General features: G+C 42.9%; 1 protein-coding gene and 1 long non-coding RNA gene across 5 annotated transcripts; one reads left to right on the top strand and one right to left on the bottom strand.

The window, feature by feature from the left end:
• Positions 1 to 500: 500 nt before the first annotated feature.
• On the bottom strand, positions 501 to 1,424 carry LOC128401485 (uncharacterized). The gene is made up of 2 exons (XR_008327480.1): positions 1,015 to 1,424; positions 501 to 876 (listed from the first exon to the last, which is right to left on the bottom strand). It is a non-coding gene; the product is annotated as an uncharacterized LOC128401485 (long non-coding RNA).
• A 278-nt stretch (positions 1,425 to 1,702) lies between these two features.
• Positions 1,703 to 25,866, top strand: CCNF (cyclin F). Of its 4 annotated transcripts, none has more exons than XM_053364601.1 (17): positions 1,703 to 1,723; positions 5,145 to 5,299; positions 7,029 to 7,135; positions 8,390 to 8,457; positions 9,914 to 10,107; positions 12,397 to 12,450; positions 13,249 to 13,353; positions 14,011 to 14,088; positions 14,830 to 14,981; positions 16,000 to 16,164; positions 17,775 to 17,898; positions 19,341 to 19,521; positions 19,867 to 19,954; positions 21,140 to 21,239; positions 22,628 to 22,752; positions 23,420 to 23,589; positions 24,108 to 25,866. In XM_053364601.1, exons 1-17 carry the CDS (start codon positions 1,711 to 1,713, stop codon positions 24,542 to 24,544), a joined length of 2,316 nt encoding a protein of 771 aa, XP_053220576.1. In that variant the 5' UTR covers positions 1,703 to 1,710; the 3' UTR covers positions 24,545 to 25,866. The 4 variants fall into 4 exon arrangements, with proteins under 4 accessions (XP_053220576.1, XP_053220575.1, XP_053220578.1 ...); XM_053364600.1 differs by having other exon boundaries at positions 23,405 to 23,589; XM_053364603.1 differs by having other exon boundaries at positions 23,405 to 23,589; positions 24,080 to 24,240.
• Positions 25,867 to 27,865: the final 1,999 nt, after the last annotated feature.

Below are 27,865 nucleotides of genomic sequence, written 5' to 3'. Positions count from 1 at the left end.
ACTGCTAGGTTGGCAGGAGCAGGGACCGAGCAACGGGAGCTCACCCTGTCACGGGGATTCGAACCGCCGACCTTCTGATCGGCAAGCCCTAGGCTCTGTGGTTTAACCCACAGCGCCACCCACGTCCCGCAGAGCTTTGTTAGGAGACTCCTATTCCCCTATCAGAGCTACCATTCCCAGAATTCCCTGGGAGGAGGTACTGGGTGCCTCAAATGTATGATGTGAATGTGGCCAAAGTCTGATTTGATGCAGTCCGCTGTACCACCCCATTTTACTTTCCACAGCGGTAGCCATGCTAGTCTGCTGTAGCAAAAAAAAAAAACCACACACGCGAAAGAACCCAGCCCACACATCTCTGAGGCTGTGCCGCAATTTGTTCACCTTTCCTGCAGGACTCCTTGTTTTTACACACCTGTTATTCAACTAACATCCTTCAGTCACACTATCCTTCTCAATGAGAGATTAAAAGGCTGCAACGTTTGCTGTCATTAATTTGTCAGTAGCAAGCTAGGGCGGAGGTTTATTACTCCAGATGTACAGTGTTGTGCAGTCCTACTCAGAAACTTCACTTATTACTATCATTATTACATATTTATTTTGGAAGGTGTATATATTGCTTGACTTACAAAAAAGGATGAAACAACAAAATCATCAGTAAAAAGTTATATACTATTTAAAGCATTCAAATAATTAAAATCAACATAAACAATGCATTAAAACCTGTGTCAACATTCTACATGCCTGGATAGGCTTGCTTAAAGACATATGTTTTTATTAGGCTTCAAAAGAGAGAGAGAAAGAGAAGCGAAGGCTCCTTGATGTCAAGATGCAGGCAGTTCCAAAGTATATCACTTGGCACCTCTGCCAATTCTGCAGCTGGAAGAAATCAAGTGGACACATCTGAGGTAAAGCAATCTCACAAGTGAACTGATCCCAAGCTGTTAAGGGCTTTACATACTTATTTATCAGTGGGTTGATGTTTTTTTCTACGTTTATATAGAACTGCACACTTACTAAATATCACGTGAGGCGGCAAAAACTATGGATTATATCCAACGTTAGATCCATTAAAATTAGTAGACATGTCTTACTCAGGTCCACTGATTTCAATGTATATATCCGACCTAGGCTACAACGCATTTATTCGAGTCTGCGACGATGGCGTAGGACTGCTTACGTAGCGCCCGCGGCCGATGCGGCATTTCGAAGCGGCGCTCCCTCTATTTGCGCCTGCGCCCCAACGCAACTCACGGCGAGGCATTCGAACCGTCAACCGCCCCCCAATTCGAATCTGCATCGCGGCTGGTCCAATGACCATCCCGCGGCCTCTGCAAACGCCGGCTTCCCGGTCTCTGCCCAACCACGTTCTTTGCTCCGCCCACTATCCAATCACAAGCCCGGATAAGTTTGAAAAAGTGGGCGCGCGGTTGCTAGGCGTGATGCACGGGGAGCGGGGGATTTAAAAGAAAGGAAGGAAAGGGCGGGGTTCGGACTCAGGTTTTGCGCTTTCACAGCCGATTGGTTAGTCCGTTCGTAGGCGGGGCGGGGCTTAGGCTTGAAAGGAAGGCGCTTTCTTTTTGCTGAATTAGAGTTTGAGTGGGAAGGGGCGGGATTAATTGGGACTCCTCCCACTCGCCGTATTGGCGCTTACTACGAATTAGCTACTTGGCGGTAGATCCGCGCTACTCTGCGCTCTGCGTACCAGCGGGAATGAAAGCGGGTGGTGAGTGCCCATCCCCGGGGCGCCTTTGAGGGTGGATGGGTGTCTTTAAACGGGGGTGCTCCGTAGAACTGACTGAGCAAACCTGGATGTTCCCTCCATTTTGCTCCGGTGTAAATTGGGGTTTGGGGGTCCAATTAGTAACTAATAATGAATGAGGAGTTGGTCACAATCTCGGGGATTTATCCATAGCGGTTACCTGTGAGCTACTGAGCCAAAATCCTGGCTAGTAGTGCCAGGAAAGTAATGCCCCCTCTCTGCTGAAGGGGGCTTTCTCCTATGTAAGCGTTGAAAGAGGTGCAGCCCAAAATACTCCTACTAGAGAAGTAAATCCCTTTTAATCTAGTGGTCCGTAGTTCTTAGCAGGTTTAACATATGGTCGTATGGTTTAAGGTTTCAGTTCTATACTTACGCAGGGTTGGATCAAGACAGCTAGGCTTAAAATGGACCCACTGAAATATATGACAGGATACTAGTTCCGGGCCTAATTAAGTCCTATTAGTTTTACAGCTTGATTAGCAGTTCAGTCCTTACTCAGAAATCCTGTTGCATAAGGGATCCAGCCCTTATTTAGAAGAAAATAAGTGAGGATTGTTGTTTAGTCGTGTCCGACTCTTCGTGACCACCTGGACCAGAGCACGCCAGGCACTCCTGTCTTCCACTGCCTCCCGCAGTTTGGTCAAACTCAAGTTGGTAGCTTCGAAAACACTGACCAGCCATCTCATCCTCTGTCGTCCCCTTCTCCTTGTGCCCTCCATCTTTCCCAACATCAGGGTCTTTTCCAGGGAGTCTTCTCTTCTCATGAGGTGGCCAAAGTATTGGAGCCTCACCTTCAGAATCTGTCCTTCCAGTGAGCACTCAGGGCTGATTTCCTTCAGAATGGAAATGAGGCTTAGTTCCAAGTAATTCTCATCCGGGTTCTAGCCAGCTCGCCCCCTGCCCCATATATATGCATATTATATATGCCTGCCAATTTAGGATAACACTTCATGAATCTGAATTGGCTTCATTTATACTGTACATACTTTCTATTGAGACACCGGAAGTCCTAGGCACATAAATTTTGGAATGATGGATAAAATATGAATGGGGTGGAAAGGTATCTAGGCTAATAGAAAGTGGGGACTGCTAGTTAACTGCTTATCTTAACCTCGCCTTCCATGTGTGAAAGAATTGTCCCCAAATGGCTTCTGTTTTGCTAGCTCAGCTAGTAAAAACTTCAAACTTCTTCAACAGTTCGCGCAGGCTCTGCGTTGCAATCAATTTATTTTTAGGCAGTCTAAGTGGGACCTGCTTCGCACGTTCAGGTTTCCTTCCCGACTTTTCTCTCCTGTTTTTGCCCAAAACGAAACCGGAGTTTATTTTTTTAAAAAATGTGAATCTCAAAGAGAGGGCGCCCCGGTAATTTGGGCGGGTGGATTTAAAAAGGAAGCGGAGCCTATAGTGGGGCAGGAGTTGAATGCAGTGGCTGGGGATTGGCTTGAGGCTTTTTCATGTGAATGAAACACAATTGCAGAATACTTCGTGCTTGTTGCGGTCCCTTGGATCCCCCGCATCGGACCAAAAGCAATGGGTAGTTTTAAAAGCCAGGATTATTATTATTAGGAGGCAAAAGTGTTGGGGTAGGATATTCTATCTGAAAATGGTAATCGAAAAATGCCTGGGTTTTTTAAAGCAAATTTAAAGAGAACTGTTCTAGTTCTCTTGTGTTTTGTGGGTCAGAAGCACAACATTCTATTTTAATTGGGCAACAGTTTTTAGACTTCATAGACAAAAACAACAGATCAATTTTTGTACTGATATTTATGCAGGTTACATGAATAGCTTAAAACTGTTATCAAAAAGAAGAGGAAACTTCTATCAACAGCTTCCCTTAAAGTGGATTGGTTTTTTAAATCAATATTTTGCTTTTTGTATAAAAGCATATATCTATTAACTTCATACAGAATTAGGATAGTTTGGCAGGCAAAGTAACCACTTCTGCTTCTACAGGTGGGTGCTACATTTTGACTCCCAATGGCATAATTATGCAATTTTTATTTATGTGCCATTCATACATTCTGCAACATTTTGATTTGCTTGTCTATAGTTATTTACGAAAGTAAGAAATGGCATTACAGTGTCATTCCATGTTTCAGATCCCATTGATTTAAATGGGATGGTGCAAGAGATGCTTGAAGTTGCAATCCTGTATGCACGTATTTATTACATTTATATCCCACCTTTTCTCCAAAGAAAGGGTGCGCAACCTGCAGCCCTCCAGATGTTTCTGGACTACAACTCCCACCAGCCCCAGCCAGCATAGCCAGTGATCAGGGGTGATGGGAGGTGTAGTCCAATGACATCTGGAGGGCTGCAGGTTGTGCACCTCTGCTCCAGCGAGATCAAGCTGGCATGCCTGGTTCTCCCTCCCTCCATTTTATCCACATAGCAATTCTGTGAGGTCTGTTAGGCTAAGAAAAGTCACCCAATGTGCTTCATGGCAGAGTGGGGACTAGGAACCCCTGACCCCCAGATATTAGTCCAACACTCTAACCACTACACCACACTATCTCTTAAACCTGGGAGTAACTTCCCTTGAACTCAATGTGGCTTAACTTCTAAGTGAACCTATATAAGACTGCACTGCAATTCTCTTGAGTTGATATCCTTTAAATGTGCAGCGCATTCTTAAGCATGTGTGAATGGAGTGATCTACTCTACAAATCACCAGCCAAACAGTTTTGGGGATTACATGTTACTGATATCCCAGGCTAAGAATACTGATCCTTATTTGTCCTAATATCTCACCCTAAACATTTCTACAGCCAGCTGAGCCGATGAAATATGTTGCATTATTAGTAGTAGTATTTATATCCCACCTTTATTTACTGCTTTTATCAACTGGCACAGAGCTGGTGCTCAGTAGCTATTTATGATATTTTGAATCACTATCAGTTTGTACTTGGCTGTATCGTTTGCCACATAATTCTTTTGGTTTTTGCATTATTTATATGTTGTGTTTTAATAGGATTGCAGTGTTTGTAATTTTTAATACTGATGTTGCTGTTTTGAGCTTTGGGCTCAGCACTGTTGTTGGAAAAGCTGAAAACAAATATTAAGTCATTAAACAAAAATCAAAACGTTTTCGCATACAAATCCTCCCAAACGTTTTGCCAAACATTAAGCTACATTATTAAAACAAGCAACAAACAATACTGGTATATAAAGAGCCATTTAGCACCCTTCCCACAGGGTGGTTTATCATAAATGAACTTATGTGTGTAGAGTCCAGCTGGAACAAGCTGTGATGTGGTCTTTTCTGTCCTCCTTCTGCAGGAGAGCACAGAATGTACTGCCAGCCACAGACGTGCTGATTTTTATTCTGATGCATGCCTCTATGTTTGCACCTCTTGTCTGATGAAATACCTTGCGCTTGCTTTAGTGACCCACTGCAGGTGCTCCAGGTGCTTTTCTGTCCCTTCGAAGCGAAGAATGAGGAAGAGACCCAGAGTCCTGACGCTGTTGTGCCTCCCGGAAGATGTTCTGTTTCATGTTTTTAAGGGGCTGCCTGCTGAAGACATCCTTTCCCTCCGAGCTGTAAGTTTAACCCCTGCAGGAATACTACCGTACTTTTCCATCTATTAGACGCCCCACCACCCCATTTTGGGGGACTCGGTTTTAAGAAAATGAGGGGAGATGGCCCAAAGTTGTTGAGCCTCTCCCGCCACACAGCTGTGGGCAGGAAACACTCCCAAGATCATTTCCTGCACGCAGGTAGAGAGTCTTTCCCTCGAGGGAAGTTGCGCTCCAGCCAGTTGGCCAGAGGGCACCTTCCCCATGCCGCTGCACACAGGAAACGATCCAGGGAGTGCTTCCCATGCGCAGCAGCATGGGGGGAGCTGCGCGCCGCCAGCCAGCGCCCCCAGATCACCCCGCTCGCAGTGGCATCTCCCTCCCGTGCCACTATCCGTGTATTGGATGACCCCAGTTTTTTGACATGATTTTTGTGTCAAAAAACCTCGTCCAATACATGGAAAAATACTGTAATTTATTTAGCATAGCTTTACAGAATCCTCCCAAGGCAGCATGTGATTAAAATATAATGCTGTCTAACAATAAAATCATTAAAAGACAGGAAAAATGAATCCTAAATGGTCAGCCTGGAGCTGGGGAAGCCTGAGGATCTCCAGATATTGTTGGACTACAGCTCTCATCAGTCCAGACCATTGACCATGCTGGCTGAAGCTGATGGGAGTTGGAGTAAAGCTTTTCCTCCTGTTCTCTTTCTACAACCAGACTAGTATGGGTGGAGGTTGTTCTCCAGATGACTTGGACCCAAGCCGTTTGGGGTTTTTAACCATTAAAACAAGCTCTTTAAGTTGGTTTAAGAAACCCACTGACAGCCAGTGCAGATGTCACACTATCAATGTTATATGATCTGGCCACCTGTTATTACTGACACTTGGGTATCTGCTTGTTCCCCAAGTCAAGTTTCTGAACCGAATTTAAAGTCTGTTGTGGATTGCTCTGTCTTTTGGAGTCACAGCAAAGTTGAGTCCTCATATTAGGATTTTAACATCTGCTGGGGCTCTGGAGTTATGTAATAGTTTTTTGGAAGCTGGAACGTCTTCAGCTTTCAGGGCTAGATTAGTTCATACTGTAAATTAAGTGTTAATGCTTCGTTTATATTGTGGCGAGGGTCCTATGGGAATATGGTTAACAGCTCACCCTTCACAGGAAGTAACAGAATTGGAGTGAGGGAGCGATTTTTGCCCACAGCATTGCATAGAGGAGGTTTGATTCCCCCTCCCTACATGCCACAGTCCTGATTGTCTGCCTTCTCCTTTACAGAAAAGACAAGCACATTTTAATGCATGCATTTCACACAGGGGTCGCCAGCCCTTTTAGACCCACAGGCATATTTGGATTTCTGAGTATTTGCACATGCAGTTTCCAGGAAATCCAGTAGAATTAATCTGAGCTTTGAAAAGCACATAGAGCTGGGAGAGGAAGTGGGAAAGAGTGTCATTCTTCCAACTTCCTTTTTTAGTTTTATGAACCTTTCAAAGAAGAAAAAAGGTAACAGTCGTCACCACCTAACAAGTTAGGGGGCAGTGGGTGGGAGGGGTGCCAGGGACAGACTTCAAGGGCACCACTGTGCTCACGGGCACCATGCTGACAGCCCCTGATATATAATATCTAGCTAGGACCTCATTGCTTGAAAATGGAAAGTGTAATGCTGTGCCACCGTCTTTGGGTTAATTGACCGTGAGCAGGGCCATTTTGAAGCCCTTTTGTTGTAATTACCTGCTTGTCTCTCTTCTAGGTTCACTCTCATCTTAAGTACCTTGTAGATAACCATGCTAGTGTTTGGGCCTGTGCAAGTTTTCAAGATGTGTGGCCTTCTCCCAGCAACTTGAAAATGTTTGAAAGGTAACTCCTACGAATTTTAGAAACCTCAAGATTAAGGAGAATGAGATGTTCAAAGATCAGACACTTATTATTTTCAGGGGGTGGTGGTCAACTATTCAGCCATGAACTGCGCTATTCGAGAGCTCTGTGTGCTTGTCTGCCCTTTAAATCAGAGCCTTAAATTGAGATTTCTTTCTCTGGAAAAAGCAGATATTTCAGCTAATCTTTTTTGCAAACTGCTGGAGTAATGCAAGAAAAGGACCTGAGGAGTGGCACCCTCTATGTGGAACTTCTTGCCTACCTATATTTTGGAGGCTATTATGTTTTGATGGACAAACACTGCTTTGTATTTCACTGCAAACAGCGTATTGGCATTCATCCATAATACAAAAATGAATCAATCCATTCTCTAGGATACTCTGGTAAAATATGTACTATTGTCTTCGGAGATAGAGGGATTTCTCCCCGCCCCCTACAATGGGTAGAATCCATTTGTTCTTTGAGTGTCTAAGACAAAATACACTGCATCCATCTCTTTGCAGTATAAATACAGTAAATATCTAGTGCTTTCATGTTGTTTAATTGGAGGCTGGGGGTATCATCCTCTTACTGCAGAAGGTCTAATCTTTCTACCTGTATTTTGAGTTTACAGTGGGGAAAGATGGAGAGTGCAGCCATACTAAAATCTGCCCCTGCTTTTTCTTGTGGGCAGTGGTGATGTGTTGCAGGTTGGATGTCAGTTCACACACATACAAATCAAAGGAAGCTGTGTTGAGCCACATGGAGGAAAAATCCAAGACCACAGTTGGACAATATCTTTATTAGGACCAACCAAAACGTCATAAAATAGTGATCAGCCTTGATGTTAACATAAAGGAGGGGAAGACTGAGAGCAGACACTTAGCTGGATGTTGTAGAGAGAAGGTGTGTATCAAAATAAAGGTGGCAGACTTGACTGGTCTCTGCTACTGGTCTCAGATGGACACATACGATTCTGGGTCAAAGAAGGAATGGGTAATCCCTGTATTTCAAAACACAAATCCAGCAGTTACTCAGATCTCTCACCAGGTTTAACTGAAACTCACTGTCTTCGTTAGGCAGAGAACAGAAATTGGCACATAAAATGCATTCTCAGGAAGGTTTTTTAGCAAGCAGTGGAATAAGTGACAATTGTATCACCAATTTCTGAATTGAATCTAAGCTGTGTTTGGTAAAATCCGGAATTTTCAGAAACCTGTATCCCCCCCCCCAATAAAATTCTCTATATTTGTGCAGGGCTGCAGAAAAGGGTAACTTTGAATCTGCTGTGAAGCTGGGCATTGCCTACCTCTACAATGAAGGCTGTAAGTCATGGGTATACGCGGAAATGCATGCATGGAAAATATTTGGGAGCATGGTGCCGCCCCCGCCCCCCGTTGTTGCTAATGGTGGGAGTTGGAATCCAGCCTCTGGAGGGCCACAGGTTCCCCAACAATAAACTTGAGGATAAGAAGTTGGCAGTAGGGTTCTGTAGACTTGGCTATATATAGTCCTAAATGCTGGTCTTGCAATTTTCCTATCAAGGGAACTTTCCCTTTCTGTATCGTTTGCTAAGAATTGTTTGGACTTATACAACAACTTATGGCCACCAGCTTGGATGGTTTAAAAGCGGAGAGAGAAATTCATGGAGGCCAAGGCTACTGAAGGCTTCTAGCCCCAATGGCTATGTTCTCCCTCCACTGCTGGAGGCATTGTGTCTCTGACTACCAGTTGCTGGGAACCAGGTGGGCAGAGTAGTGCTGTTCCACTCAGCTCCTGCTTTGGGGCTTTCCATAGGCATCTGGTTTGCTGTAGTGTGAAGAGGTTTCTGGCCTTGATGGGCCATTGACCTGATCCAGCAGGGCTCTTCTTATGTTCTGAATGGCAGCAACATTTGAATAGGTGCCTCTCTTTCCATTTTGACATTGCCTGTTTGCATGGTGTGTTGGTCCTTTACGTGCACTGTTTTATGTATGGTAATTTCGTACATGCATGCATAAAGGTAAAGGGATCCCTGACCATTAGGTCCAGTTGTGGCCGACTCTGGGGTTGCGACGCTCATCTCGCTTTATTGGCCGAGGGAGCCGGTGTACAGCTTCCGGGTCATGTGGCCAGCATGACTAAGCCGCTTCTGGCAAACCAGAGCAGCGCACGGAAACGCCGTTTACCTTCCCGCCGGAGCGGTACCTATTTATCTACTTGCACAACTGCTAGGTTGGCAGGAGCAGGGACTGATCAACGGGAGCTCACCGCATCGCGGGGATTCGAACCGCCGACCTTCTGATCAGCAAGTCCTAGGCTCTGTGGTTTAACCCACAGTGCCACCCGCGTCCCTTATATACATGCATACATGATTTAATTTGTATGCCACCTTTCCACAGTTCAAACCATGCTCAAGGCGGCTTACAACATGGAAAAAGTACATAACCACAACATAGCAAACGTAGTCATGCACAATAAATACAACATTAAAAAATACACATCCAAACTGATTAATTTCCACATAAATCCCAACAAGATCTAAAATAAAGATACAAAACAGCCCCACCACAACAAAACACCCAGCCCAAGAGCCTGTTTAGCAGTCTCAGCTTTTGTACCTGGAGTCAGTCAGATCCTGCTCTCCCAGGCCAGGTAGAAAAAGGTTTGCAAGGAAAGTAGGTCTTCCGACATTTACCGCCAGATTTTCAGCTTGCATAGAGACAGGAGTAGTAGTATAGAGAACCAAGCTTTGCTACAATTCATGTTTCAAGAAAACTTTCCCCCTTTCTACTCCTTCAGTATCAGTCTCTGACGAGGGTCGTGCAGAAGTGAATGGGTTAAAAGCATCTCGCTTCTTCAGCCTGGCGGAACGTCTGAACACCTTCGCAGCCCCATTTGTCTGGCTTTTCATTCGCCCACCTTGGTCTCTGAGTGGAAGCTGCTGTAAAGCTGTTGTCTACGAGAGCCTCAAAGCAGAGTGTCAGCAGCAAAAAGTAAACCGGCTTATTTTGTAGCTTTCAGACTTAGATCTCTCTTTCACCCAAGACTTACCTTAGACTTAAGCTTCTGTTGCAGAGGGAAGGATTAGTCATTCTAGCCAAAGACACAGTATCTTAATTTTCCTGAGTGCTTACTTTCTGAGAGTAGGGGCCGGAGTTTGCAAGCCATACAACAGAGCATCCTGAGAATATTATTTCCTTTTTTAAAAAAAGTCATGTTTCTGGCCACTATGAAAATGGCCCAGGAAAATCTGTAAAGCCTAGATGAGGCTCAGTTCAAATATCAGGAAGGTATGCATCGTTGGTCCCCACTTTTCATTAGTAGCAAGAAAAGAGCAAACTAACTTGCAGTGCAATCCTATATACATCTACTTGGAGAAATAAGAATAGTTTCCGAGCATGATTCAAAGTGTTGGTGCTGACCTTTAAAGCCCTAAACGGCCTCAGTCCTGTATACCTGAAGGAGCGTCTCCACCCCCATCGTTCAGCCCGGACACTGAGATCCAGCGCTGAGGGTCTTCTGGCGGTTCCCTCATTGCGAGAAGTGAGCTTACAGGGAACCAGACAGAGGGCCTTCTCGGTAGTGGCGCCCGCCCTGTGGAACGCCCTCCCATCTGATGTCAAAGAGATAAACAATTACCTGACATTCAGAAGACATCTTAAGGCAGCCCTGTTCAGGGAAGTTTTTAATATGTAACACTGTACTGTTTTTAACACTTGATTGGGAGCCGCCCAGAGTGGCTGGGGAAACTCAGCCAGATGGGCGGGGTATAAATAATAAATTATTATTATTATTATTATTATTATTATTATTATTATTATTATTATTAGACACATAGATTTCAGTGGGGCTAACTCCCAGATAAGTGTGTATATGATTGCATCCTTAAACACTAGCTCTTCCTGCCCATGAACCGTGAACATGCCCCAGTTGCTGCTTCTCCAAATCCCCCCAGGTCCTGCGGTTCCTCTTTCTTTCCTGAGCCAGTTAAGAGTTTCCTCTTAATGAAGTCTAGGCACCCCACTGATGCCATGAGGGGCCTCACCCGCTCCTTCCAGTTTTCTTTGAGTTGCTCAGACTCTGCATTAGAACTTCCTAAGAACTGATCCTACGTGCTCCCTGAGCAGGCATGCTGTTCCCCTTCATCAGTGTTGGGAGTTTGGTCAACATATTGCAGAGGTGTTCAGAAATAGTCTGGTAAGACTGCTGGTTGAAAGGATAAATAAAACTCAAGGTTTATTACTCATGGCAAACAAAGCCATTCCAAGTATACGTTTTGCTTGTAGCTGATATGGAGCCAAGAAGGTAACACTACCACATGGTAGCTCACACTGAGTGAACTGGAGGAGGAAGAAGGAAGTAAAACCTGAAAGGAAGTGATCTGCTTCACCAACAACTGGTTACTAAAAGAGTAGGAATTAGTAAGGGAAAAACCTGCTTTTTGCTGTCCCCCGCTAGTTCAGGTAACTTACTGCAAACATTGTTGCTTGATTCTGCAAAATAGCTCCTTGACTTAAGTGTATTTCTGGATTATTTATTTATTCCATGAAATTTATATGCCATTTGTTTGTAAAAATAAAAACAGCCTCCAAGCGGTTTGCAAAAAGATAAAAAAATTGCAACCATACTTAAAAACATACGAAAGTTAAAATACTTAAACAAATCAAAATTACCTTAACTTTCTAAGCATTTGGGTAGGCTTGTGTAAAAAAGAATGTTTTTAGCAGGCACTGAAAAGAGTACAGTGGTACCTCGGGTTACATACGCTTCAGGTTACAGACTCCGCTAACCCAGAAATAGTTGCTTCAGGATGAGAACAGAAATCGGGCTCCGGCAGCGCGGCAGCAGCAGGAAGCCCCATTAGCTGAAGTGGCGCTTCAGGTTAAGAACAGTTTCAGGTTAAGTACGGACCTCCAGAACGAATTAAGTACTTAACCCGAGGTACCACTGTACATTGAAGGCGCCTCCTTGATTTCAATAGGCAGGGTGTTCCCAAGTGCAAGTGCTGCCACCCTTAATGATATATTTATTACAAATATGGGATGAGTATGATGTGGCACCTGTAGTGGTGCCAGTTCCACCGATCAAATGGTTGACTGGGCACATGTTGGGGTAAGGCGATCTGGTAGGCAAACTGATCTCATGTTATGTTACAAAAGTGATGAGTTCAGGGATCCACCAGACTTTGGAAGTTTGAAGGAAAACTTATGTAGGGCAACTTTGAAGATGCTTGCTACTTGGCTTCTCTTTATAACAAATATACCCTTCTCCATTTCTTTTAGGCTCAGAGAGGATCAATTCTGTATTGCCTAGCTAAAGTCCTAAATCTCTTTGAGGTAAGTTCCCCACCCCCATTGTGACTGTCCTACCATGCCAAATTTACCAAATCTATTGTGGGACTTCGTATTTGCAACTACTCAAGCCATGTTAACAGAGTGTCTGTTGATTGCTGTAGCCAGTTGAATCTGTATCTTATTCTTAAATGGTTTTGACTGGTTAAGTTTGTTTTCTTGGTAAACTGATATTTGTTTTTGTCATTTTAGGCGGACAGTGGGTGTGGTGGTGGTGGTGGGATATAAATGGACTATGCAGCCGGAAATGAAAGTGTTGGATCATGATATAAACCATGTTATGTTTACGCTTAGTAAGATCAAATATGAAAGATTAGAACAACCAATTTTGTCTTGTTCCAGGCTGGGGTTTTTTAGATATCTTTTCTACAGATAGGAAACACTTGCACAGATAATAAAGAGAGACAATCTTGCACAGTCTCTAAACATAAATGTACTTTTTTTCTCTTCTTTTATGCTTCTGAGGCTACAATCTTAAACCCACTTGCCTGGGACTCAATGAGACTTCTAAGCAGGCACGTATAGGATCACGCTATTGAGTTAAAGCTTGCACAATGGTTTGGAAGGCAGGAAGCAGGGGCTTCTTGCATTTCCTTGCATGCTGCTCACCAAATTATTTAGGCTGCAGTTTTCCCCGAACTGTAGGCTTCTCAGTTATTGGAATCATTAAACCTTGGAGGGGCTTGCAGCTGAGACCATTATAGAGAACACTGGATCTCAGTGGCTTTGTGTGCGGGCGTAACTGAATAGTTGGGGATAAATAAATGTCACCCTTATTCACAGGATGAAGAGAAAAGAAAAGAAGCTCTAGAAATGTTTGAGAACTCATCGAAGCAGGGATGCTTGCACAGCGCCTACCTCCTCTGGGAAAATAATAGAAAAGCTTCTGTGAGTATATATGACACTTAATATCATACTGGCAGGTAAACAAGGCTTGAAGAGCCACGCAAAAGATGGTTGTCTTATAGCTGCTGGTAGGAGACAAAAAACTACTCAGAGCTGATGTTGAGAAGAATGGAAAGAAGGCAGTAGCATGGCTTGGTGTAGGGATTTGGATGTTGTTGGGTGCTTGGAAGAACTCTCCCTTCTAGAGCTGATGTGTACATTTGTGGGTGGCTAAGTGTGATGACAACCTTGATAGAATAAAAGTGCATAATCATGGTCTATCTCCCAAGTAAATACTGTATCAGTGCTGAGAAAGTGGTGTGTGTCTTTGGGAGTCCCAGTTTAATTCTGAACAGCGGTCCTCAAATTTGCAAGTACCTCGGTTTTCGAACCTAATCCATTCCAGAAGACCGTTCGAGTTCCGAAACGTTTGAAAACCGAAAACTCAATACGGAAGTCACGTGGCATGTTCGACTTCTGAGGCATGTTCAAAAACCGAAGCATTTACTTCCGGGTTTACAGTGTTCAAAAACCGAAATGTTCATCAACGGAGACGTTCGAAAACCGAGGTACCACTGTATAGGAAGTACGAAAGGGAAGATAGTTTGTTAATAACACAAAATATGCAGTATCTTACTTTCCTTCCATTCCTCCTTGTAGATGTCAGACCCTGGTAGATACCTTCAAAGCCTCAGGAAACTCAGGGATTATGCAGCCAAGGGCTCTTGGGAAGCCCAGGTAAGACTGTCACTCCTGAATCTTTGTTTTCCCCCACTTTGTCCAACTGCTTTCAATGTTGAAGCAGAAGGTACCTGCTGAATCCCTCTTGGCAGAGTATTCCACAATACTGGGTCAATAATACTAAATACTCTTTCTTATTTGCTGTCGCACGAGTCTCGCCAACTTGGGGAATAACACTCCTGCAGATGACCTCTGTGATCTAGTTGGGATATAAGGGTTCAGGCAGCACTTGAGGTTCAGGTGGTCCCATAATTTATTTTCATTATGAACAGTTAATGCTGATTTTAATGCGGCCACACTTAAAACTCTTTCCCCCTCAGGGCGGATTCGAGATGTGATTGTGCCTGTAGCATGGTGCTGCTCAGTGGGATCCTGAACCAATGAGCTTACCTGGCACCATTGACTGGGTGGGAGAAGTTTTCTGCTATTTTAATTTCCCACAGTGCTTGTAGTGATGCTATATTGTGTACTTTGGTGGTTTTTTAAATGGTGCCTGCAGATGGCAGAATGAATGGAAGAACCAAAGCAGGCATTATTAGTTATTGCGGGTCCCCTTAGGACAAGTTATTGTCCCCAGCCCTGCTTTCCCCGAAATATTGAAGATGGTGTCATTAAAATAAGCCGAGTGCATCAACTATTACTTGAATTATTGGTGTCTCAGAAAAAGCAGAACTAGCTCTTTCTGGAGATGAGTTATTTTCCCTCTTGATTTGTGTTCTTTTTCTCTCTGTTACACAGATTGCTCTAGCCAAAGCTTGTGGGAATGGAAACCAACTAGGGCTGGAAACAAAAGCCTCCAATGAGATGGTGTCTCAGCTCTTCCAGGCCTCCCTCCCTCTCAGCAAGCAGAGCATCTTCACTGTTCAGAAGGGAATGAACGAGACAATGAGGTAGAGTCATAGGACAGGCTGAGGGAATTGTTTGCTGAAGCAGAAAAGGCTGCTTGCTAAGTTGTTTTTGCCAGATGCTTGTATTATAGTTCTCCATAGCATGCTGTGCAGAATGCTAGGTTGCTACAGGGTGGGTTTTCTTTTTGGGAATTTAATTGCTCTTTTTGGGGGGGAAGCACTGCCACCTACAGGAAAAGACACACATGTGCACAAATATATAATTTTTAAAAAACTAGTAGATATTGAAAGATATTTTAAACAGCTAAGGAGCTGAGTTTACTCTGGTTCAACTATGTGTTATACTTGGTGGAAGGAAAGCCGTAAGCCATCTCCCCCTCCCATTGTTTCTGCCCACTACTTTAATGTGCTTACATCAACTATTAGCTAGAGTGGGTGTGGGGAACCTCTGGCCCTCCAGATATTGCTGAACAACAACTCCCAACGTCCCTCGCCATTAGCCATGCTTGCTGGAGTTGTAGTTGAGCAACATCTAGGATGCCAATGGCTCCCCACACCTGAGCTACAGTGATCTGCTTTTAAAAGAGAATTACTTATGATATAGCATTTAAGCTCTCCAGTTAGTGGTGGTTTGGACCATGCCAATCTGGCATTGTTTTGCTTGCCCCCCCCCCCATCCCACAACAACACTCTAAATGGCAAAAAGCACTCATAGATTTGATTGAAAACTTACTGGCCTGTAAAAACTGCTCCAAGCCATAATATGGATGTGCTTCATTCTCTTGTTACTATTGCATTAAAATGTGGCTTCAATTGAGGATCCCAGCATGTTTAATTTTTAGTTACAATTATTTGTAATGAAAGAACATTGTGTTATATCCTAGTTATTTCTGCTTATTTGCATGTGTTTTATCATATTGTGTCTTGTTTTCTCTTCTGTCATATGTTGCTCCCAGCTCCTTTTGGAGGAACAGCAACTCACATATGTAGTTGTAGTTGAATGAAGTTGATAGCTCAGCTATAGTCTGCTTGCTTTTAAATGGCTGCTCCTATTGTTTAGGTACATTCTGATTGACTGGCTGGTAGAAGTGGCCACCATGAAGGATTTCTCAAGCCTCTGTCTCCATATGACAGTAGGGTGTGTGGACCGGTACTTGAAAATAAGACCTGTATCCCGGGCTTGTCTTCAGCTTTTGGGGATTGCTTGCATGGTTATTTGTACACGGTGAGTAACTTGACTATTGGCAGTAGTGATGGCTGGGCTCTTAATGAGGAATGTACCTACAGGACAAAATTATGGTCTGCAAAGTTTTTCTGAAAGTTGTAGCAGTACTAGCTAACAGGGTGGATTTGATTTAAATCAAATCAGTTTAAATCACTAGTCAGTAAGATTTGATTTAAATCATTTATTTTTTTTACAGAAAGACTCATTCTTGCTGGTATAATCTTAATATTTACAACCAGATGAAGGTTTCCTTTTTGGAATAAAATTTCAGAGTAGTTTTTACAGTTATTACTGATTTGGTTATACTATTAGAAGTACATAGACAGATAATTATGGAAATATTGTGAGGTTTAATAAGCTAACTGTTTATATTTGGACAACTTTTCTGCTGTACTTTATTGGAAGGAGAAAAAAATCATTTCCTTAATAACATTTTATTTAACTAACATAATAACATTATAGCATATGTATCCATGTTTGTTAACTGATGTGGTTAAACGTTTTTTTTAAAAAAACTTAGACTGAGTTTTAAAACTTAAAACTTTAGTTTTAAGTTTTAAATACTTAAAACAAATCCTTATTTCCTGATAAATAGCCTTTGGGCTATAATGTAACTTAAATAGAAAACTATCTTTAGAAAGATTTTTCCTCCAAAAGTATTTTATTTAAAAAATCCAATTTAAAACAAACAAAAAAATCAATTTTTTAAAAAAATCATTGATTTTTATCCACCCTGCTAGCTGCAGGGCACTTTTAAAATGTTATTTTTTAATAACAAAGGAAAAGTGACTTCATCTTCTACCAGAGCTGGTTGCGATTTGCAGGCATGGTCATGCCTTCTGAATATATGGAACCTGCTCAATTTCACAATGACAGCTGCTGCTGTTGTTCTCCTACAGGGCAGACCACACTGGGGATGGGTACAATGGAACCATAAGGTGGGGCAGCATGGGTCCTCAGGAAAGACTGGGGTGTGGAAAATGTCACACCTGCAAGCACCTGTTGCCCCAAGGGTCATGGGTGAGGTGCTGTCCCTAACTGATTTTGGGGGATACAGTGGGGATCTCAAATTAACTGATTGGAGTGCCCTGGAAAAATAATGATTAATTATTTTTGTGATTAGAAGTTAGAACTGTCCTCCCTTCTTGAGCTATGATCGTTTCCTTAGTCTGCTTGGTTTAGTTTCTCAGTGTGGGGAAAACAATTACTGTGTATTGTTGTTTAGGGCAGCCAAGGCTACTTTGCCCCTCAGAAGCTTAGGAAATCCTTGATCCACCTTGACATACCTTGTCAACAGTGTGATCTGACTCAGAAACCTGAGAAACTACCCTGATTTGCCTTGTAATTTGGAGACCACACAGAGCTGATGCCCACCACTGGTATTTTGCATTCCTGCTTTGAGATTAAAAGTATTCCTTCACGTTTCCCAGATGCTCTCCAGTGCAACCTTACAAATAAGACCAGCAGATCAGCTTTTACCGGTTTAACTGCTTCTTTAAATAATGTGTGTACATACACAGAAAGAGACTTGTCCATTCTATCTGGCGTTGGATGAGTAAACAGATCCACTATGTGTTTGGGCCTTGGTGATAATCCATCTTTTGTTACAGTTTTATCAGCAAAGAGATTCTGACAATACGGGAAGCTGTTTGGTTAACAGACAACACATACAAATATGAAGATCTTGTCAGGATGATGGGGGAGATCATTTCTGCCCTGGAAGGAAAGATAAAGGTAAGCTTGTAGAGATGGTGAGAGCCTTTCTAATCTAGCTGCCATTAATGCAATGCTGACTAAATAAATGCTGGTCTGCTTTTTACCTTGCCTTTTCCGTGAACTACCTTGCAAATTAGGGGATATTCCTCTTGTAATTCTGTATTGCTCTTGGCTTCCTCTTACCTGATATATTCCTGATGGTGGTAAAGATGAATAGCTAGTTTATCTGTGCTTTTGGAAAACAGATTATCTTGCGGGGTTGAGAGACCACTCATTCAGCTCACTCATACTGCCCTGTAATTTGAGGGGAGGGACTGAACAAGTCTGAGGTCTGCTCACAAGTTCTCTTGTGGACTGAAATATTGCCTCCCAAGTTTTGGAGAGAACTTCCTCTGCTTGGATGGAGCATTCTCAGTGGTTGTGCCCATGTCCTGAACACTCTTCTGAGGAAGATCTGCTTAGTCCCCTCCTGGTGGCCTCTTGGCTGGTGAAAGCTTTGCTTAGATAGGCCTTTGGTCTCCTGAACTAAGAGTTCATAATTAATAGTTGGCTATTTTTCCATATTTCCCTTGCTTCTATCTGTTTTGGTACCTGCACCCACACCAATGTGCTCTGGCATACATTTTGGGAATAGTTAGTGTTCATAATGATCCCTTATCTTAGCATAAAACGGTGCTGGATCAAGAGCCTTGATTTGGGGTGAGTAATTGTCTTCCAGCTGACTTTCAACTCTTGATGTACATCTTGGAATGTATAAAGATATGGCAGTGAGTTGATTTATGGTTTATTGTACACATATGTATACCTGAGTCTCTCATTGCCCCTCTGCTAGCTTCAGCAATCTTGGTTGAAAGCAGCCGTCAGTCATGGCTACCAGTCTCTCAGTGCAGCCTCATCCAGCTAGCACTGCATGGAATTCTGCCTACTTCCTCCTTCTTGTTCCCAGTACACCTTTAGATTTCAAAAAGGACACATTTTTCTGTGACATCATGTACCCTTCATCGCCTTGCCAACCTGCCAGTTCTGCCTCTATCCACTCTCTGGGGAGAACAGTTCTTTTGCATTGCCAATGTCCCTTAATGGCTAGGTACTTAGCTAGCCGAGCCATGCTGGTTTGTATAAGCTAACCATGAATTCTTTGTCTGGCACAGTTCTGCAGCTTGTATTTTCCCATCATATTCTAAATATTATCTAGATACTACCATTTATTAGTTTCTAATATTCACTAACAGACTCTGCTACCCAAAACTCTGGTGACAAAAACCCAGTAACCCTCACCTCAAAAATGGGATAGAAATGTAAATAATAAAATGCATGTGACTTTAATAAGAAGTTTGTTTGTTTGCATTGAATAGCCAACCTTTAGCAAAGAGGGTGTTCCTGGAACAGTACACCGTGTTGCATAGTTCCTGTGTATGTCTGCCTTAAGTAACCTCTTCTATTCTGCCACTTTTTAAAAGATACCTACTATTCTGGACTACAAGGAAGTGCTGCTGAACATAATCCCATTGGAAAGAAGAACTGTGCATCTCTACAGCTTCATTTGTGAACTTTCACTCTTAAACACAGGCCTTTGCATATACTCTCCTGCCCGTTTGTCTGCAGCGGCCTTGCTGCTGGCCAAAGTATTGCACAAGCAAGGTAACAATCCTGCTGAATTAATTCAGGCACCTTTTGGGGAACAATATCCAGCGAAATAGTCCCATTTTAGCTCTTGTCTGGTTCTCCTGCTGTAGGGGTTGAACTGATTGCAAGGGGGACAGGGAGAGCTTCAGTTTGGAGAGGTGGAAGTGGCCTCTTAGGATCTGGGCAAACAGTTTTCAGTCAAAGAGCTCAGGCAGTGGCCATTGGAGTACTTGGGAGCATAACCGGTTGTCACTATGTTGAATGCTTTCATTTGAGAATTTGGTTAAATAACACACTGTGTTAGAGACCAGTGAGCAATACTGGTTATTTTGTTCATGTCTTTTCTCTCTCTCTCTCCAGCTCATCCTTGGACAAGCCAGTTATGTGAAGCCACAGGGTTTTCCCTTGAAGAACTGATACCCTGTGCACTGAATATCCACAAAAAATGGTATATACCGTGGGGGGGGGGGGAGTCATAATAGCTTAGTCTTCCTAGCTGTTGCAAAATACTCCTTGGCATGCTTGGAACATGCAGCTTCAATAATATTTGAACTTCCTACAGACAGCATCTTAAGCAATGAGTTGGTCTGATTGCCAGCTCAAGAGTGTGCTTTACTTGGGGCACTTAAAAAGTGTGTATAGTGTTCACGGCAGGGGTGGGGGCTTAGAAAGTTTTATCCTCAGCCTGGCCCACCCAGGCCACAAAAGCATCTTCTGCTCTCCTAGATTTGCATAGGATATGAACAACTCTCCTTACTGCAGGCTTGTACAGTTCTTCGTCAAGAAGGGAATGAAGCAGATAGTAAAGGGTTAACTCCTCATTCTGCTCTGTTTCCTCCTGCACCAGCTGATGCATCCTCTCATATCACATCCTCAGCTGTGTCAACAACATACATTTTAGTCTTCCACTTAGGAGGGAGGGACTGGAGCCCAGAGGTTAAGGTACATGTTTTTGCATGCAGAACGGTGTCCAGATTTCCTCTTTGGCTTCTCTGATTAGAAGTACCTGAAGCTGGTCTGTATTCCTGAAGTGGAGGGCAAGTGCAAGTTGCAGATGGATGGCTCAGGTGTAAAAACAGGCTGGTTTGCAGGAAAGGGAGTAGCTAATTGCTTAAGCAAGCACAAGGCTCAAAATCAGGGTTTAGAGGACTGAAAATGTTGCACGCAGACAGACCCATAATACTAGCATTGCTATCATAATTATTTGCATCTTTCAGTTTATTACTCACTGTTCACCAGCAGCTCCCAGGGTGTGTTGCAAAAAATGGAAATAATGCTAATCAGGCTGAAACCAATGCTTTCTGTCTAAGGAAAGCCATAGATATTTCTTCTAATTACCCTCCGTAGGCTCTGCTTAAGCCTTTTTGCTGCCAATGTGAGTGCTGTAAAGCTCTCCCAGAAGACAAGTTGGGTTGCTGACACTTCCTATTTTCAGTGCCCACAGAATAAAATATAAAATGGTGATCTGGGAGCAAGGCTGTCAGTAGTACAATTGGAGTCTGAAGCCAGGTTTGGAAACCTAAAGGGAAACTTCAGCAGCCATTGGTTCTGTGTAATGCTTGGTGGTTCTGTTAAATTTATCCAGTGACTCTAAACAAAGGGAGTACTTACCATCTCTCCCTCTGTCTCCCAGTTTCCATGAGGATGTCCCAAAAGATTATAGGCAGGTGTCCCTTACTGCTGTGAAACAACGATTTGAAGATGAGCGCTATGAAGAAATTGGCAAAGAAGAGGTACTGCTTTTGAGGGGAAAGAGAAAGGGAGAGTCCCAGTGTATCTGAACTCTCCAGAACTGCATTTTATAGGATTGTACTGTAAATCTATAAGGAAACGGAGCACAGTAAAATGTGTTGGATGGGTAGCACCAAGTCTGGTGGAGTCATAGGCTGCCCACCTTCTAGAGTGGAACCCCTTGGTAACAAAGCAGATCTTCTGGGGAAATGTTCTACACAAATTTGTGTTGAAAATTTTTCAGCCTGCATTGGAAAACTTTCTGATGTGCTAGCGAGTGATCTAGTTCAGCATGCTTATTTTACTAGCATTTAGCAGGCAAAGTTAAAAACGATTAAGCTGGCAAACTTTCCCTAATACTGTGTTTGTAGTTAGCATCCATTTATTCATTGTTACTAATAAACTTATAAAATGGATTTTTCCCCCCCATGGAAAAATCACTGGAAAATATTCTTCCCATCACTTCCCATTACCAAAACAGAAATGGAGAAGTTGCTTCTTGCCGGACAGGGAACTAGGAATAAACCCTTCTCTGGTTGGCAGCCATTATATGCAGCAAGCAAAGCACTTTTGCTGACAGCCACTGTTTTAATACTCCCACAATGCCTCTGGGGTCCTTGGAGTGATGCTGTGCTGGGGCCCTGGAGACACTGTAGAGAATTAAAATGGTTATTCTTATTGGTGGCTGATCGTTGAGTTCATAACTATTTAAAAATATAGTTAATCTGCAAGTTTCTAGAACCTCTATATTAGTGTAGATAAAGTGTTAGATTACGAGTGTTCTGATCTCCATTCAAGCCATGAAACTCACTGGGTGACTGTAGGCCAGTCACTGACTGGCAGACTAACCTACACCACAGGATTGTTGTGAGGAATAAAATGGGAAGAGAACTTTATATCTTTTCCTAGGAGGAAAAACGTGATGTCCACATAATGATAAATAACTTTACATTTCCTTCAGTAAGCCATCTAATATTTAAGAACTTAATAAAAAGCAATGCCATTTTTTAATATTTTCCTTTTACAGACCTGATCCAAAGTAGGTTCATTGGAAACCTGCCCTTAACTTGCAGACTCGCTGATTAAAACTAGCCCGTGCCAATTTCCATCCACAAAACCTCTTGTTGAACTTATTATAGCCTCATTCCTATCCATATTTGTGTGGAACTAAGCGCAGTTGAGCTCAATGGATTTACTTTCAAGTAAAGATGTGCAAGGTTGCACTTGTAACTAGTACTTTAGAGAAGAATGGTATGGGGTTTCTTTGCTTTTGTTTTGTTGGGGAGGGTGACTGGGACAAAATCCAAAAAACTACCATGGCATCAGTGGATGAGTTTTAAGAGCAGGTGTGACTGTAGCTATGCTGTCTCACTGAGCTCACTTGTCTTAGGTGATGAATTACAGCCAGCTCTGCTCGCTGCTAGGAGTGAAACATGAAGATCCAGAGCCTGACTCCTTGTACATGAACACAGTGGAAACATTTCTCACTTCTCCATCGGGAAAGAGAACTAAAAGGCAAGTCTGGTCCCTCTGTTTTACCTGGATGGATGGGGTATTCGCTGACTACTAGACAAGTCCTCTGGCATTTGTAACCTTGTACAAACTGGAGTATTGGCTTCTACCACCCCTAGCATGGATCACAGCTGCTACTCTGCATTGCTCATCTATTGGGTGGAGAGCATATGGCCCTCCAGATGTTGCTGGACTCCAGCTCCACCTAACTCAGTATGTCTGCACTGACTGGCAGAAGCTCCTCTGGAAGTTACAGCCAAGGGAATTTTTTCAGCCCTTCCTAGAGTTGCCATCCAAAGCCATGTGGTCTACCACTGTGTTAACTGCACTGCCCTCTTGCAAGCCATCAGTGCTGGGCAGTTCAGCAAACAGTTGAAAATGGAATCTTCCTAGCTTTCCAGGTCCAGCCAAGAAAAGGTTCCATGTGTCAAATAACTAGCTGGCTATAGATAGTGCTCAAAATGGGTGGTGGTGGTTTTGTTTACTATTAGGCTAGGCTTGGTTGTGCTTAATGGAAAGGACTGGAATGGTTTTATGATTGCTTGAAAAGAAGTAGGGTAGCATAACACTCAACTTTGAGCACTGACTGTGGAAAAGCTGATCCAAGGCCCCATTTTCTCTCCCCCTTTTAAGAGTATTTTATTAATGGTCATAGATACTCTTTCCACAGGAGAAGAGAAGACAGCATCCAGGAAGACAGGGGAAGCTTTGTAACGACACCAACAGCTGAACTGTCCAACCAGGAGGAGAGCCTTCTAGACAACTTCCTGGACTGGAGCTTGGATTCCTGCTCTGGCTATGAAGGAGATCAAGAAAGTGAAGGAGAGAAGGAGGGAGATGGTAAGGTTATTTTGGAAGGTGGTATGTCATTTGGGGGTATTACCATCTGACATTTGGGGTGGGTGGGGGTTGGATTTAGGCACACAATCAAGCAGTGGAATAGTAATACTTGAGATTGAATGTTTGAATGCTTTGCTTCAGAAACAAAACCTTGCTCGACATAGAAAACTGGCATATTGGTTGAAAAGCATTTAGCCCTGCTAAGCTAATTTCATGTGTGAGAAGAGGTTTTTTTAGGGGGGTGTTTGAGGGGAACAGTTGGATATGCAACCTTTACCTGCATTGGTACAGAGGATGGTGGTAGAATTGACACCCAATTATTTTGATTTTATCAATTGATCAAAGATAGGTAGAATAGGGTACTGTTTTGTTTTATCAAAGCTAAACATTAGCATTTTACTGCAAGAGGGTAAACTTTGACAGAATTAAAGCAAAAAAAGTGGGCACTTAAAGTGCACTACAAAGATTAGTCTTGATTTTTTTTCAGTAGGGTTTATTCAACCAACTTTTCTGTATAGTTACAGCTCCAAGCGGAGTTCTGGATGTAACTGTGGTCTGTACGGGCCCTGAAGAACACTGCTATGGCTGTTGTGAAGACTCCAGTGATGAAGAGAGCATTGCCAAAGAGGGATCTACATTTGACCTAAATAATTATGACCCACCAGGTGCTGGGAAGGGATGGCTAATGCACCACAGCCAACCAAAGGGCACCATTGAAGCCAGCTCTGGCTATTCTTCTGTCAACAGTACCAGCCCTACTTCCACTATAGATTGCAACTTTGGAGCATCTCCAAAAGCTACCTCAGTGCAGCCTCTGGGCCCTGCCAAGAACAAAGGCGGATCTCCTCATGACTCAAAATTATGTTTACACTCCAGCAGAAGGCAAGCAAAACGGAAAAATGTGGCTGAGTACAATGAAGAAGAAAAGATGAACTTGGGCTTCTTAAGCCTCTGATGTCCTGGTGCTGTTTACTTTAACAACAAACAGGTGCAAACATGGTTGAAGGCTGCACTGTACATGGTGGCTCATGAGGTGCATTGCCTTGGTCTCGCTGAATGTTTACCTAAAGAATTTCCCCCAATACTTGTTGCTGTTGTCTTCCCCACATATTATCCTGTGGCCAAAACAAGATTCAGGCACTAGCAGGCATAAATGTGGCATTTCCCCTGCAGAATATGGCCCGCAAAAAGTCTTCCTTTCCCCTCTTCCCTTCTGTTCCATGTAAACTATGTCTACCCATGACATGATCAAGCATTCTTTACTAAGGTTCAGTGTCATTCTTGGCTCTGCTCTAATGCCTTTCTTCCGTATCCCAAGAGGTGGATACTTCCCTGTTAGTGGTGTTGAGCTTGGCCCATCTGAGGCCTTTGTTGCCTGTGAAGTATTTGGTCTGACAGTTGAGATCTGCACTGCCTCTTCATTGCTTCTGCTACTTCAAAGCAGCTGCATCTACTGTAGTTTACTAAGAAGCAAAGTGATCCTGTTTACCAATGAATTGTTTTCAGGCTGGGGGCTATTTTTGCCCTTCTGTGCATGTTAAGCAATATAGTGGCTTTTGTGAGCTAGCGGCAAACAGCTACCTGTGGGAGACGTAATATGTTATAATAATTTGGTTAAGTGTCCTATATATTTTATTTTTCTCTTTTCCCCCCTCTCAATATTCTTTCTCCTTTCCCTTTTTTCTGTTGTTATCTGCTCCTTTATACTAGGCTCCCTTGATTACTAAATTGTTAAGGTTCTACCTCTGCTCTAATTGCAGTGGTGCTTGAAAAATTATTGCTACACAGAAGTTTGTTGATGGAAATTAATTTTACTTGAATTAACTGTTACCACTTCAGTTGTCCATTGTCCGAAAAAGCTCATTTGGATCATGGGATCTATGGATTGAACCATCTGTCTTACAAAGCTGATCACACTAAAAGTCTGAAGCCAAGAGCTTGGACATGTGGACTTGAATGTTCTTCCATTAGACCGAACCACCTCCATGTGCAAAACTTTGAAATGGTGCCTGCAACCCTCTGCGACAATTGTACTGGTATTAAGGATTCTGAACAGAGACGCAAAATAAGGTTTGGCTCCCTTCTTTCAATTATGCCTCCTTAGAATGTATACCCAGGTACAAAACTTGTGTGTTTGGAATTAACTACATGAATCTGAAAAACACTGGACAGGCGTAAATGATTTCTTTCTTTCTTTTTCTTCAGAAGGTAATGTCAATGACAGTTCATGTTGGCTAGTGATGTTTTTTTATAAAAAACAATTTTTTAAAAATATAACAGACTCCTGACTTTATTGAGTGGACAGAGAGTTCTCTGAGGTGTTTAATAAAAACTACAAGAGGTTCTCCATAGATGAGACTGTCTTATCACTGGCAAAGGAGAAGCTACTGTATATGATAAACTTGCTTATTGATCTGCACTTCTTGGAAACATAGCAGGTGGATAGTAAGGAGACACAAGACACATTTATTTACTTAGTAAGGTTTGTTAGCTGCCCATCAGAATTCAGTATCTTAAGGTATGCTGCATCTGATAAAATCAGTTTAAAAGCTGGAAGAAATTACCTGCACAGAAGCTGCTTAGCACAAGGTATGTTTTGAGTACCAGAAGTGATCTTTGTTTAAAGTCCTTCTATACCCAAATCCATTCCTGGTTGCCCCAAGCTTTGTTATTTCAGCAACCTGATTTGGGGGGGGCATGGGGATTTTGTTGCTAAACTGCCATCAAAATATGGGGTATTATGCTGATTCACCAGCAAATCTCCCAGAGATGTACAACTCCAGATCTGCCCACTTGACTTAGGCTGCAGTTTTGGTGAGAGTGAAGGCTCACATTACAGAATTCTCTTAAGGTGGTACCCGTCTCCCCACTTTTAAAGTAAAATATTAGAACATATTTGTCCCCAGTCGTGGGGGTATCTATTTTCACATGTGGGTTGTAGGTTACTTGGGTGGCTATTTTCAGGGAGGAATTATTTCCAAACAATCACTTTTCAGTACTTCAGCAGACTTGCTCTTGGTATTTGATGGGAAAACGACAAGTATGTTACACAAAGATTGATTGACTTTTCTGCGTAGCCAAAAACTGGAAAATATTTTGGAGGAATTATATTAACAGGTATGGACTATAGCTTTGATGGAAAGAGTTATAGCCTAAGTGGTAGAGCTTATTTTGCATGCAGAAAAAAGGTCCCAGTTTCATTTCCTGGCATCTCCAGGTATGACTTGGATTTAAAACTCTTGAAGCTGCTGCCAGCAAGTATAGACAATACCATACTGAGCAAGTTGGAGAAATGGTCTGACTATAAGGCAGCTTCATGTTTCTAGCTTTTTCAGCTGTGCAACCCCTTTTTGAGGCAACTGGTACCAATGTTACTCTGGGATAGCAGCCAAAAATCTTCCTGCTCATGTATTTCAGTTGTACATTGTTTTTATTAGCTTAAAAAAAAACCTTGGAATCCATTTTGATTTTTTTAGGAAAGGAAGTATTTTAGGTTTAGTAACCAGACCATTCTGGTCTGGGATTTATTTAGTAAGCATTTGTGTATAACATAAGTACCATATTGGGAAGACCAACTTGCAAAACAGTGGGGGCTGGAGAGATGCAGATAAGACCTCATGATGGACAGCTCTTTAAAAAAATGGACGCCTGCTGGCAGCATCCTTTCTCAGTCATTTTTGAAGGTCCCAGCAACTGCAGGAAAAGCTACTGTACTTTTTAAAAAAAGTATTCCAGCAGTGCCAAGCAGCTGTTGTTATGCCTCCAGAATGTTGTGTGGTGCTACAGTTGTGGGCAGTGGCTGTATAAAGAACTGCCATTTTGTTGAAGAATCCTTGTCTACCCTTGAGGATACTTCATTCCCTCCTAGTAAACTGGTAGTTATTGATGTGCCCTCTGGGGACAGGTTGTGTATCCACAGCAGAGGAGGACCAGAGGAGGAATGACCACTGAGGAGCACAGAGGGAAGAAATGCCATGGCGCACCTGTAGCAGCAAACTGGATGCCTTCACCTCCCCCAGCTGCAATAAAACATGCCTCACCTGTATCGGTCTCTACAGCCACAGCAGGCACTCTCCAGCGGCTTGACTTTACCCCAAGGCGCTCTCTTCCATTGTCTCCTGAGATGGATGGATGCCAATTCACAATCTTAAAAGTTTTTCTCTTCAAGAGGATAAAACCCGGCCGCTTCAAACAATATCTCTAACAGGGTCCTCAGTGCAATTTGGAATCTCCAAATTGGGATTCCTCTCTGCCTACAATCCTCCAGCTAGTTTTA

Source organism: Podarcis raffonei, chromosome 14 (assembly GCF_027172205.1).
Source record: "Podarcis raffonei isolate rPodRaf1 chromosome 14, rPodRaf1.pri, whole genome shotgun sequence".
Taxonomy (NCBI): domain Eukaryota; kingdom Metazoa; phylum Chordata; class Lepidosauria; order Squamata; family Lacertidae; genus Podarcis; species Podarcis raffonei.
Note: the sequence above shows the minus strand (reverse complement) of the source record. Positions and strands in the feature narration are given on the sequence as shown.